Source organism: Streptopelia decaocto, assembly GCF_964273445.1.
Source record: "Streptopelia decaocto genome assembly, chromosome: 14".
In the NCBI taxonomy this organism is placed as follows: Eukaryota; Metazoa; Chordata; class Aves; order Columbiformes; family Columbidae; genus Streptopelia; species Streptopelia decaocto.
Genome location: NC_138669.1, coordinates 9563447 through 9578226, shown reverse-complemented (window position 1 = coordinate 9578226; position 14780 = coordinate 9563447). Strand labels below are relative to the sequence as shown.

Genomic DNA, 14780 nt, shown 5'->3' with positions numbered 1-14780 from the left:
ACAACTCTTTGTTTTCTCAGTGACTCCAATAACTATAAACCGTTTTTCAATAGTGATACTTTTGTTTATTTTTGTGTGAATGTGGAGGCAGTGGTAAGTTAAGACTAAACAAATACTGTCAATGAGGGAAAGGGAATACAAATGTAGAGGGAGACAGAAACAAAGAGCAATTATGAAAGAAAAGGAAGATGGAGAGTTTGAAAGGCACTTTTGTGTTTAGTTTTTTCCCCCTTAACAATGTTAGAGATGTCGCCAGCAGAGTAGTGAGGGATAAGCCAAGTGCCAATTAATCACAGCGAGAGGAGGAACAGGGCAAGGTGCCAAGATGTCACTTTGCAAGATTATTCACCGAACAGCTGTCATCAGGACAAATAAGGTGTGATCTAAAGAAACTCTCAACCCTCAATATTGGCTCAAGCTGCAGTAAGGACAAAATTGGCCCTTGACCTGTTCCAAGAACAAGGAGGTATAAAGATAAAACAAAATCTCTTCCCTTCCTGAGCTGAACCTGGGGTTCTTGCTCTGAGAAAACATGGACACCCTCTCCCACTGTGCAGTGGCATAAAGTGATGTAAGAGGTATTTTTTTTCATCCCCTCAGGCCATGATTCAGTGGGCAATGACTGATCATAAATGTCCTCTGTGCATCTCCATAGTAGCACATATTCAAAATCCCCCCGAGTGCTGAAAAGAACATCTTTGTTAGGCAGAGGTTGGTTGTCCTGTGGCTGCAGCAACCATCCCAATCAGCACAGGAGGAGCTCCAGGCTGGGAAGGTGTCTCATTACCAAGACGTTGCACGTTGAGCACATAGACACTTGCAGGTGTGCCCCTGTGCTTTCAGACAAGTTTGGATTTAAATAGGGTATGAATAACTTTTGGAGCAGCTTGACCCGTCTCCTGGATGCATAGAGAGATGAATGAAAACTCTGCTCTGGCCACTGGTTGGGGTTCTGTGTTGGAAGAAAATTAGACGTTTCTTAGAATAAGAGAGAAGATTGTAATGTGTGTAACTCTCCTCATTGAAGGATATTCACCTCCTCACCCCACAAATGTGAAAAAGAACCCAGGTTTAGTGTTGTCACCCTCAAATTTCTGATGTTTGATTTTGGTTATGGCTACAGGAGCCTTTCTTCCCACTTGTGCTTTTGCTGCCGTCCTCAGCAATCCTGCCCTCCAGCCCCCAGCTGCCCAGCTCTGTTCACAGCACTTCCCTTGCAGGGTTGCACCAGATTTCCAGCAGTGCACTTAAGAAAAGGCACAATGTTGGTAACCATTATGCAGGATGTTGGGTCTGAGAGGAAGTATTTACTAACTGAGGTTTATATTCAAACCTACTGTTGTCCTCCCCAGTTTTCTGGTAATTTATCCTGCTAATAGGAACCAAGCTCTTTTTACATGGGTATTTCAGGATAATCCTGGCCTGACCAGATTTTTTTCTCTGCTATGAACAGAAGGATTTATCACAAAAGTGAAAAGAAGTTAAAATGGTCTGTGAATACAAGTTGTGCCAGTTTAAATTCCTGTTTAAAACACTAGGTGGCAACAAGAGAAAATAAATACTTGTGTATGACGAACTTTCATTGCCTTTGTACACACAACCTGAGCTACCGGTGTAAGCAATGCAATATGCCAGAGGTTTGGGAGAGAGATATAAGGGAAGGGGGAAGAAAACTGCAGAACAGAAAAACTTACCAGCATCTTTTTCAGGACAGGTGTCCAGTTATCTTAAAAGCATGAAACTACAAAATTTACACAACCAAGGAAATGTCCACTATGTTTTGGGCTCAGGTGCTACAGAAATGTATATATCAACATTAAATTTCCAATAAAATGCTTACATGGCATAAAAAAGGTCTAAATCGGGGGGTAAAAAAAAATATTAGGTTGCCTTACCCTTCTTTTTTCTTCTTAGTGTTGAATACTACATCTTTCATTTGGATTTCATTTGCCAAGTTTTGTTATGAGAACATTATCCTCATTTTATAATGGTTTTGGCATTTCCTCAACTGGCATACGAAAGACAGAGGTCTAAGCTGTGCAGCAGTCACAGAGGAGCAGATAGTAGACACCAGAACATTTTGTCCTGACTGAGAACCACAGTGCATAAATTTTAATACAGTCTGTCAGAGTCCAGCAGAGAAAGTGCTGGATTGGAAAGGCACCGCAGCACAAGCCATCAGTGGTTACGAGTGACAGCACTGGCAGTCAAGAATGCCTTGGTGGGTTGCAAAAAATGAAGTATCTGATACTGTGGGAAAGAGGGGAAATGGAGGAGGCATCTATTATTTTAGATCAAAGATCTGGTTCTGTGTAGTATGAGCCTTTTGAATTCAGACAGCTACTCAGTTTAAGCAGTTACCTCCTAGGAAGAACAAAACATCACCATTTTCCTCTGTTCAACACAACAAATTAATTTCAGAGCTGACTGTCTGCAAAAGAAAAATAAGAAGCATTGCACAACCTCTTACCCTCTTGTGTCTTGACAGCAGGAAGCGAAGTAGATGACCCAGCCATGAAATCTCCTCCTTCCGCCATTCTGAAGAACTATGTCATTGTTGGATCCTCCCAAATCTCAGGACAAGCTGCCCTCTTCCATCCCTCCGGCCAGAAAAGTTCAGATCCCCATGTCAGAGGACAGGTAACAACACCAACCGGTTCCCCTCACCTGGCTGCCGTCCACCTGCCTTTACCTCCCAGCAGAGTCATTGAAGAACTCCACAGGGCTCTGGCCACCAAACACCGGCAGGACAGGTACCTGCAGCCTCTTGGCTATAAGGGTGCATGAGGAAAATCATTCCACTAAACCATTTTTCTTGGTAAATGTCCCTAGCCTGTTATTAGCATTTTACCTACTCTTGCAGCTTGGGTTTGTCTTTGTCTTCCTCTTGATGCTACTAGTTTGAACATCCATCCCTGGTTAAAACGCTTAATTTGGCAGTTGCTTCAAAGTGTGTTCTTCCTTTATATGAAGGCTACTGTGACGTGGAAATAGGTTTTCAAACAGGTAGAATAATTTGATAATCCTTGGCCTATTGCAACAGAAAATCTCCCCACAAGTTGACAAGTTAGAGTAGCTAAGCCAAATCCTGCTCTAAATATCAGCACTCTACATATGAGAAAAGCTATTATTTTGGTATCTATCTCTTGGCTTCTACAGGAACATATATGGTATGCATTTTTAATACAAATGCTTGTGTGGGAGTACATTGGGTACTTTGTCTGGTTTTCATTATAAGCCCTCCTGTGTATTAGAGGAAGGAAGACAGAGATAACCTTTTCCATCATGGAGCTTCAGAATTAAGACAGTAACATTTCTCAGTTCTGTAACAGCTATTGTCATGGGGAATAGATTCATACGATATCACTTCCAGGCCTTGTTAAACCTTTGTCATGATCATAAAATATCAAAATGGTAATATTTCATGCCATGTATGTTTTACATTAGAAGGATGTGCTGTGTGGTTTTTTTTAATCAGTACAGTATAGCATGTGGCTATATATCAAAGAAATACATTAGTCACTACCCTTCCATACCTTATTTTTATGATAGAGACAGGAAAGCAGATCTGCATTAGCCATTCTCAACATAGTGTTGAGAATGCCATCCCATGTTGTCCCATGTTGAACTCTCTGCCCTGGCCTTCAGAAGCTACAGGACATTCTGCTCATTCTCATATAATGATATGTTCCTACCATGGCAATAAAACAGTCTTTTGTAAAAACTGGGCTGTGTACCTTCCACCCACAGCTTCCATGGAAGAGAAAGCAAAGGCTCTCCAAAAAAAAGAGTGGATGTCCGTCCATCAAGAACATCTAGCATGGAGCGCAACAAAGAAAAGGAGAACTCATTGAGTTACAGCAGTGACTCAGAAAATAAGCGGAACTCTGTTAAGGAGTCGGATGAGAACAAAGAAAACATGATCATGAACTCAGAGCTCAAGGAAGACTCTGTTTTTTATCAGGATGAGGAAGTTCTGAATGACTCCATTATTTCTGGTAAGGAAAGTCAATTATATTATACAGATATACTATCATAGCCTAACAGAATGCACTAAGTAAGGCTGCACACAACAGAAGATACTGAACAGTATAAATTCCTCTATTGTCACATCAACTTTTTCAAGTTGGTGAAAAGCTGAAGTTAAATTTGAGTCACAGTGCTTGTGATCATGTTTGTGTTGGTAGGCACTGCATACTGAGGTGACATTTAGTATTACATTGATAAGCTGATGTATCAGGATGCTTTACCCTCCCAGTTACTTATGTACCCCTTGCACCACTATATATGAACAGCAGCACTTGCAGACACAACCCGCTGTCAGTAGGCAAAGCTTTCTCTATACCTGGTGCCATGCTGTGCGTGTTTTGGAAGGATCCCAAAGGATTCCAGTGCAGTGATGGTACAATGAAAAGGGGAAGAGACCAATGAATCTAGGAAGAGTGTAGACAGGTCCTTATCTGACAGGCTGAAAACTCAAAGGTTTGCTATGAAATCAGTTAGTGCGGTGATTATATACAGATTAGTATTTAACTGCAGATGTACCCTGAGGGCAAAGAGAGCAAATGAAGATCATTTATCATTTGATAAAGAGGTCCCAGATATGAAAACAACTCCTTTTTCCATGCAAAACCCTTCCCAACTTCAACAAAAATTATTTTCAGGAAGAAGTTTCACTCACTTCTTTCTTTGTAGCTATGCAGGCTTCCTCCTCATAATTATTCTGTCTCACTCTTTGGCATTTGAGTGTTCTCATACCTAAACTTCAGCTTCCGCACTGAGAACTGTATTCCATACACCCTTAGAAGTTACCCAAGTGATCATAAGACATGAGCTTTAAGATCATTTTGTTTGAAATGGCTGAAGATCACTGCAAACTGCCTTTGTAATATGCATTACAAAAGACCTAATTTCTTGTACAAGCCTGGTGCTTGGTCTGCCAGTGTTCAAATTCAGGCACATTTTAAGGGTACAGCAAAAACCCAGGCCATGCAAAGTTTCAGCTGTTTGATGTCTAAGGAGGCTGCCATGGATGGGTACATGGCAAGCTGGGGAGCATAGCCACTTAAACCTCAGAGGTCCTGGTGTGGGGCGGTATAACCTCAGCCCTGAGGAGAAAGCAGCTTTGGGGACATGATAGCGGGGCCCGTTTACTGACTGCAAGCCAAGACACAAGGCATTTCTGGTCTTGACACTGGGTGGCACTGCTTGTGCCAGCATTCATCCAAATGCACCCATGTGCATTTCAGAGAGGAGTGAGAGATGCAGTAGTGACAGGGATGGCACCAAAATATTTCCCTGAAAAGCTCCAGACTCTTTCTAGTTTAAAATATCTGGGCTGGTTTGCAAATCAGTAGGTAAAACTATCCATGAATCCAAAGTTGCTTTACAATTAGTGGACTGCTTAGTATGTCACCAGTTTTGCCATTGCCACTGTGATGCAGAACAGTGCATCAGTGCAACAGCCCTGTGCTTAGAGAGATCCATACAGGTCACAGATAACTCTGGAAAAAGCAAGGAATTGTACCTTACCTTCCCATTAGCACCCTACTCAATAAATCATACTTTGAAACCTCAAGAAACACAAGGCAAGACAGTAAATTTGTACACAAGTTTAAAAAATAATGTAACTAGCATGTAGCCTGCAACTGATAACTACTAGTGCAAGCAAGGTCTTTTACATCAGCATGCATAAGAGTTTGCCTTTTGCTTGATAGAAAGAACAGTAAACATATAGGAAATTAAATGTCACAATTCAACTGAATTTAAACAGGAACTTTTGTCAGGAACCTGCAGACCAAGCATGAAGAGGGTGTGAATTTTCAAAGCATTTATTATGGACCTAGCTGAGCTGTCATAAATCATTAAACAAGCCAGAGCCAAGATCCTGCCTGAGACAGCTTGGTCGTGGGGCATACTGGTGTTGAACATGCCTTATGGACCAGGAAAAATAACCCTTAAGAAGAAAATACTGAAATAAGGGTGTTTGCAGGTTCACTTTCCACTGAGATAGCCATCAGAAAGGAATGTGCCTTGGGGTACTAGAATTGATATAGGGAAAACTAGTTTGGGAGTTTATTTCCTCTTTTTAATCTAGTTTTGTTTAATTTATTTATTAATTCTGAAACATCAGATATGAGTTTCTGCAGGAGGTGGAGTAACAGAACTGGCCATCAGTGGGCCAGTCAAGATGAAACCAGATGAATCACACAATGTTTCCCGGCTTATCTTCCTGAATGGGGTAACACCATCTCCCTCTTTTCACTTTGTTGTGCAGGTTTTATTTTTCAGGAAATAACCCAGTTGGTCAGGCACGGGGAACGGCTCCTTAGACAAGCAGATCAGTTTAATCCAGATCTCTGGCATTTTTATTTGGTGAAATATCCTAAAGATTAATCAGTGAACAGTACATATGGACCATGGGAGTGGCTATAGCATAAGCCTTTAGAAATCCAGACATCTGGATGAAGTGAGCAGAGCTTATCCTGAGTGGGTTATATGCTCTCCACTCCTCGAATACAACAGCAGGATTTGGGTTAAAGTTGAGATTTTTCAGATATGATTTGTGTCTTTTATTTCACAAAGTAGATGACTTAAGTGTGCAGCAGAGCAGTAGTAGTCTAGGCCATGAACAGCAGCTTTTTTTTTCAAGCAAAATATTGCATTTTTCCATCTCACTTTGAAATACAAGCCTCTAAGGCATACACTGAGCTAGCTTAAGCCAATATCACACACATCAGCTTCAAAGCCTGACTGCTTGTGAGAAGGTCTAGTCTTGCATGTGCAGAGTGTTGGTTTCAACTGGCGATAGCAGAAAATGAGCCCTGACCTCATCTGAGCAAATAATCGCTATGATTCTAGCGATTGTCTTCCCACAATCCAAAGAACAGGTATAGCATGGTACTGCGAGTAGTTTTATAGCTGTCACATTCTGCAGACACTGGGCTTCGTGTGCATGGGCAGTCTCTCTGCAGCAATCTCCTGACGTGACCAAATGCCTCTTACCGCCCGTTTAAAATCTCCAGGTGAAAATGAGAACATGTTCAGGGGTACCCGGGAGTTTGCCAGCTCCAAACGTGCTTCAGATTATTTCCAGAGGGAACTCTGTTGGTTCCCGTGCTGTGCGGATCGAGCCCAGCAAACACCCACTCTGCACCCACTCTCAGTGAGCTGGAGGCTTGAAAAACCCTGACAGGCTCCCATTGACTTTGTGAGCCAAATGTTTCTGGTGGAGTCTTATATCCAGTTAGCAGAAGGCTCTATGCAGCAGCAGCCAAATCATTTAACTTCTTTACCCATCTGTTAAACACATACTGCTTCAGAGGGCTGTGTAGTGTAACTTAACTTTACAACAGACTTTGAAAGTATTAGGAGGAAGGTGCTAAACAAGGCCACAACTTATAGACACTAAGCGGGATTTTGAGCTGATTATGGTTTCTGAAAAGTTTAATTTTCAATCACTACAACTATCAAGAGACTTGTCCCTGCTTACAAAGTGAGACCATAACTGTTCTCTGCCCCAGTCTTCCAACATGTATGTGTGGATGTGGTACAGACTCCTCTCCACATAAAGAAATTCAAGATCAATAGCAACAATGACAACGTAGGGCCACAGATCCCTAGCAAATAAAACTGCAATATTTGGGAATGAGAATATATTTAGGATTTAGCATGTTGCTAACTTCCAGAGCATCCTTTTAAAAATAGACTTGAATCCTATCTCAAATACCAAACAAAAATACCAATTAAATGTCATTTTCTTTAAAAATGAGGTGAACTTTTCTACCAAAAAGAGAAGCATCAAATTAAAAAAATAACTAAAAAAAGCCCTACAACCCAACACCTTTTAAAGTAAAAAGGGGCCAAACCAAAATAACCTCATATTACACACTGTGCTCCCAAGATGAAGCAAACATAAAGATTTAACTGTATTTCCTGCACACCCTGACAAGACTCTAAACCCCATCTGGGTGGTGCTAATCTGCAATGATAATTTTCAGACTCTGCTAAAGCCCTGGACTGGATACCAGAAGAGCCAGAGGCTCTGCACTAGGGGCGTGCAGGGAGCTGGTGTAAATTTACATGCTGACAACCTACCTGTAACATGATTGCTGGAACGTTGCACCCCTACCAGTAGGACTCATCAGCTCACTGGTTCCAATAGCACTTCCCTCTTATTTTGCTCCATCATAAGCAATCTGCCCCCATTAAATAAGGATATTACCTCAGACTTTGAATCTGCATTTGAAAATAAAGGTGGCTTTCTACTTTGTAAACAGTTTAAGTTTACAGCCATTTAATTGCATACCTTTACAAAACCAGGGCAAAATGTTTTTATAAACTCAGGAGTCCTATTTTCATTTGTTTACCCTGCTGAAGTCTAAAGAGTTACACCAGAGATACAGAAACACCTAAGCTCAAAGTTCTCTCTAGAGTGAAAGGCTGTTTCTAATGTCATCAGAGGGGCAGCAACAAGAACTCAACACCCAGTACACTAAAGAGCAGTAAACTTCTACTCAAAACAGTTGCTGCACATTCTCCCGTGAACACTTCTTCTGTAATGGCAATGTTTTAGGTTGTCTGGTTTGATGGAAAACACGTTATTACGTTTTTACAATAATCACAACAGGTCACGCAATCACAGTAAGTATTTGTTTCTTATTGCCCAAATGTCCAATTAAGTTGCCAGCATTCTGCAAATCATGATGAAACCTGGCCTTTGCTTTTATTCCTTGGAATGTTTGTTCCTGCTGTCTTCAGAGGGAAAGGCCTAATGCATATATAGACACACGTGCCAAGCAACAACTTCAATTGTTTCAGCTACCATTAGCTATTCTTGGTGATACAGAGATGAAGCTGCACATGGCCCAACACCTCTGCATTTGTAAGCAGTTTTATGTATGAGCCCTGCACAACTCTAGTGCTACTTATGTGTACAACTGCTCCTTGCACACTCACGTATAGGTTGCTGTCACTCTGTAGGTTTCCCACTCTCGGTATGCTCACGTTTCATCTCCAGGAGCTGTCTTTCTAATAACTTTCTTTTCAATGCATGTCCCAGGTACTTTGCCAAGAAAATGCAAGAAAGAACTGCTGGCAGTAAAACTACGAAACAGACCAAGCAAGCAGGAGCTGGAAGACAGGAATATCTTCCCAAGGAGGACAGATGAGGAAAGACAGGAAATCCGGCAGCAAATTGAAATGAAACTCTCAAAGTAAGTCTGTCTAAAACCAGGGAGGAACCTCCCTTTACGATGGAGTGTCCTCTGAGTACTGTCAGATGAGATCCTGTCACCCACCCCCAAGTCCATTTCCTGCAGTGAATCATGCACAAACTAATAAAGCACATTTTCAGCTGTCAGTTGGGCATGCAGAAAAAAAAGTAATCTTAACTCCCTTTTTAGTCAGGATTCCCTTGATTTCAATAGAAAAAAAGACAAAAGTCAACGTGGGAGGCAAAATTCTGCCAAATCTAGCTGCAGCTCCGCTGACATAATCCAGATTTTGAGGTCCTCCAAGAAGGCTAGTGCTTTAACAGAAATAATAATTTTGCTTTGTCAGCACTAGTTGAATTTGAGGATAAATGCTACTGTAATAGCTGCATATTTACTTGCACAGGGGAAAGCTGCTGTATGCATTGGTGGCTGTATTTCTGCTTTAAGGAAGAAGCAACATCAGCAGTATTTCCCTCACATGGGCAAGGTGTTTGTGTAAGTCCAGCTGCAGGGATGGCGCGGATGGTCTGGTTTGGATCAGTAACCGGGGCAACAGGGTAGAGCTTGGAGAGAAACAGCGTTACTGTGGCATGTAGCCTAAAGCAAAGATTTAAGTAAACTGTGAGGCTCAGACTGCACCATTTGGTTTTTGTGTGTGTTTTCTTAAAAGCTTCATTTGGATATCTGCAAACATGAATATTTTAGATGAGACAAAGTGGATTGTTAAATAATCTGTGCTGTGCCTGCCCACACTGGGACAGCGAGCACCGCTCGTCACCAAAATGCTTGAGATCAAATTGAGAAACACGAACAGAAGTTCATTTTCAAGGCTTATTAAATATTAAATATCTCAAGCCTCTCCTGAAAGAAACATTTATTGATATTTAGGCTAGCTCACTCATGTGTGTGCATTTGATTAAACTTCGCCTCAGGGGACAGGGAATGAGAAGCATGCATGTGGATCAGAGCACAAGTCCTAATGGACCAGAGTTTGTGGAGGAAAACGTCACTGCCATCATCACACTCGCCCTCAGCTCAGAAACAAGCTGCTGAATGAAAACGGATGAGATTTGGGGTGCACTTCACGACGCTTCTACAGTATTGGAGATGAAATAGTCACCTTCCTCCAGTCTCAGTGATTGCTGCTTATTGTTTGTAACATGGTAGCACTTTACACGGAAAGGAGATTAATACGTTGTACTAGTGACTGCACAAAACAGCAAATGACACTCCCTGTCACAAAAAACAAGTGTATCCCATATAAGTAGAAAATATCACATTACAATTTACATTAAGTTCCAAGAGTAACAGGTGGACCAAGTCACTGATGTGCCACATCAATACCCATCTTCTTAGGGAAATTGTCATGGACCTTGACCATGGCCTTGATCATCTTGATCTTGCAAACCTTGTGCATTCATTTCAGGGAAATATTTCAAGCTGCACTCTGATATTGTTAATCCCAGTATTCTGGCCAGTCAATAGCTCATGAAATATCTTCATGGGTCAGGAGCCTAATTTTATATCTCTAAAATATAAAATATGTGGTTTCCAGCCCTCTCCATCCCTAAAACCAAGTTGCACCATCACAGAATATTCACTGAGTGAGAAGATTATCTCATGTCCAGCCACAGCTCATATTGCTGAAATGCCCAGGTCACACCTCTTTTCAATACAGCCTGAATTCTCTTAGCATCAAAGCTCTAATGAAATTGCAGCTTCAAGTGTTATAACTACAGGCCCTTTCTTTTAATTTACCATCTGGCTTGCTTAATAATGAGTCTAAAGAATAATTTTAAAGGAGGCATACCTGAAGTTGGGTGTCAGTATAAGGACTTTAAAAGGAAACTTCTCTATTTGTGAAGAAAAGGACTGGTCATTACCAGAAGCTCAGAAATGTACTGTCTGTAGGAAAATGCAGGGAAGGAAGCCAACATACTGTCTGCTATGGTCTTGTGGAACAATCTGTGGTGCAGGCCATTAGTCTCATTTGTAATGTCTAAAGGATGGCTAAAAGCCATCTTTGTTCCAAGTGCTGGAAGACAGACTTTCATTTAGCTCCTTCCTCCTGGAACGTGGAAGATTCAGAGCATCTCAGGGAACAGACGGTGCAGAGATTGCTGGAGTAGCCAGGAATGGCAAAACAGATTGGAAGCGATCTCCCACACAACTTCCAGCACATATGTGCACTGGCAGAGCTCAGCTCTTTACTCATCCACCAGAATAGAACATGACCATGAAACAAGCTCAGGTGGTAGATGCATGCAGAAAAATATTTACACCAGGAAAAGCAAGTCCATGTTCAAAAAAAAAAAAAAAAGGTACTGATAAAGGCCGAAGAGTCAAAGTCATAGAGATATCCCTCTGGAGTTTCTGACTAAGTCTCTCTCCACAAAACCCAAAGTACCCCACAGTCCTCACTCCAAGCACAACCTGGCAGTAGCATGGAAATGTAACTGCACTGGACAGAGTGAATGTCTTGCATTGAAATTTTGAGGTCTTCAAATCCATTCATTTCATTGGTGCTTGTGCAGCAGTCTCTTTAGGACAACTTGGAAGTTTATAGCTAAGGAACACACTGTTCAGGTGTGAAGCACCAGCCGGGAAATGGGATCAAATAGAAATGTCTGTCATCTGTATGATTTTGCCACTGCCTAAGCAGATAAGAGCACGTTGCTGCTGCTGTGCTAGTAGCACTTTGGTAACAGCAATGGGACTTGTTGTCTCAGTTCTGAATCTACATGTGCCTGTACTTTAGCACACAAGAATAACGTACAGGCAGATTAGTTATTTGATGGCTGTCTGCATAAGAATGGCAATTAAACAGGTGGTTATTTTCTAGATCAATATTTTTCAGCACATTTGTAGGGATTTGAAAGTCTCTAGCTGTCTAGCAAATTGGCTCAGTCCCACAGCTAACACAACCTAGCTTCATACTCTGGAGAGAAAGCTGTGCTGATGTGCAAAGCTTACCAAATAACAGTGTCTACGTACAAAAGAACAACATTTTCTCAAAACTACTGTATTTGTTTAAATGGTTCTGGGTATAATACGTTTCAACAGTAGCTGTGAGCCTGCTCAGAAAGTCAGCTCTCTGCTGTCATGCTAATGAGTGTTCACGCAGTCAAAATCCCTATTTTTCCTCACTTTTTCACTCAGTCTCAAAAGAGAGATTGAGAAATCCTGCTGGATCTTTTGGGCCAGATTCTACTTTTGCAGCAGTGCAAGGCCACTGACTTCAGATTTATTATTGACTGACAGCAGCGTGAGTACAGATTCAAGCATTCATTTACGTGCATTGCCGCTTTTGAAAAGTGTATTTCCCATATTTCGTGCTCCCAGCCAATTTAGTCTACCACTTGTTGCCGTGGAAACACACACGTCTCACTCCTCCTCCATCCAAAATGGCAGTATTCCATTTTCCCCAGATTTCCCTTTCCCACAGTGTTTTCTCTTACTAATTCATGCCTCCCCAGTGCCCCAGGCCATGGTGTGCACTTGCAATATTCTACTGTGCATTAGGCAAAGGGCTCCCAACAGGTCTTGGTTCCCATTATTATGTGTTCGGAGTGCAGATAATAAGCCCTCAATGGAATTCAGTGAATTGAGAGCTCTTTGTGTCAAGAGGCAGAAAAGACATTTGTAAGTACAATTATTTGCAATAACTGCTTTCTGCCTTACAGACACACTTTGTTCTAGTAGGGATTTAAGCTGAAACCTGGAGGAGTAAAATAGTTGCTAGACTGAAGAGCGATGCAGGAAAAGGTTGTTTAATTAAATTTGATATCTGACTATTTAGAAAGTTAGTGTTTGAATTGCCTGGGTGGTTGGTACTTGCAAGTATGCTTTGTGTAACTACAGTTAAAGACACTCCATTATTACTCAATGTTTCAATGAAAACATGAATTCCTGGAAAAGATTATACTTGTAATTTTCACTTTATATTCTCTTTCACCTCCTTGGATATTTGCATAAGTAGACATGATGCATTAAGCAGCACTTAAAAGATTATGGAGGCAGGAATTCAGATACAGAAGTGTGGGCATGAAAGGAGTCAGACAAGAAGAATGATGCGTTTGTGGAGACATAGCGGAACCAAAACTTGAGCACCTAAACCTGATCTTTGCTACACTGAAAATCTTGGCATGAGTAAGTGAATCATGCTGGGCAAGGTTTCTTGGCAATGTAATGTGAAAAGGAGGTATCTTTGTTTAATATTTTACCACATCTGGGAATCTGTGGTTCTAGTGCTGCCTTGAGGTTCTTGGAAAGGCATTTTCAAGTTGACTTGCCCAGAAACTGCAGACGTAGCTAAACACACACCAACATGAGACCCTGGTTTGCACCTCAGCCTCATGTAACAGAGCATGAAGTTCACAGAGCTGCTGGAGACAGAACAATACTGAGCAAACGGCACTTCAGATTTGCAGCCTAAAAGCATAGACCGTGATAGTTCAACATAGAGCAATCACAAAGGAAGATTTTACCTACTGACAAAACAAAAGCTGTGCTCATTTCTCAAGACTAACACATCCAGTGCCACCTCCTCCCAGGAATGGCTCAGTGTAGCTCTGACTGGAAAGGCATCGGCCCTCCAGACTGGGAGATTCGGTGGGAAATGGGCTGAATCCACAGAACTTTGGGGCATATTTTATTAGACCAAAAGAGGGGTGGTGGTGTACAAACCACTAGTAGCCCTAATGCAGAGTATTAAGTCCATACTGAACTGAGCCCAGTTTGGAGACTAGCTTAAATTCACCTGGAGATTATTAAGGTTTTTTGATGAAGCTGCGACTGTGCTCAAATTCCCACTTGCTGAACTAGAAATCAGGGAACTGCCCTGTTTTCAGAAAGCTGGGAAGACTTGACACAGATTTATTTTGGAGTCAGAAAGGCAGGGGCAAGCACAAAGAAAAGATCATCTGTCACTGCTAATTAGCTGTGTACAATTTAATTCATTTCATTTTTATTTGGCAGGAATCATCCAGGTAACCTTGTCACTGATGCTAAAAATAAACCCAGCGAGCACAGTGTGGGCGTCTGTGAAAGCCTCAGCTCCTCGCATGAGACAAGAGCTATAAATAGAGCTACAATTTAATTCTGTGGGCATGCGCGTAAACCAAGGGAGTCTCCCGTCCTCCTTGCTCTGCACTAGACAGCGAGCTGAGATGCTGGCAGCGGGGACCAGCCTGGGAGTTGCTGTTGGAGATTTGCATGTGGCTGCAGTATTTTATTCACATCTTGTACAGTGCCCAAGTGTTTTTTAAACCTGGTGCTGTGTGAGGATTTGGGATTTTTTTCATGTTTTGTCCCTTTTCTGTGACAGCACTTAGGTTACAGAAAATAAAAATATTGTGAAGGGCAGGGTGGCAGGGGGAGAAGGACTTGAAGAATGGGGGAAGTACAAGGGATAGCTGAGATTTTCAGAGCTTCCTCCAGGATTTAGATATCTGGATCCCATAGGCATTAATATTTCCCATGCCTTTCCTTGGTGTCAGGCAGTGACACACAATTGGAAACCCTGTTACGTACCCAGTGACAGACAGCAGTGGCCTTACAGTCAAG

General features: G+C 41.8%; 1 protein-coding gene across 5 annotated transcripts in view; it reads left to right on the top strand.

Moving 5' to 3' along the window:
- The window catches only part of PHACTR3 (phosphatase and actin regulator 3), a 100164-nt gene that overhangs the window by 61830 nt on the left and 23554 nt on the right, over positions 1-14780 (top strand). For all 5 annotated transcript variants that reach the window (XM_082065434.1, XM_082065436.1, XM_082065435.1 and 2 more), the window contains exons 6-8: positions 2492-2753; positions 3751-3998; positions 9062-9215. In XM_082065434.1, the coding sequence (XP_081921560.1) occupies positions 2492-2753; positions 3751-3998; positions 9062-9215 (664 nt within the window). The remainder of the gene's footprint in view (positions 1-2491; positions 2754-3750; positions 3999-9061; positions 9216-14780) is intronic.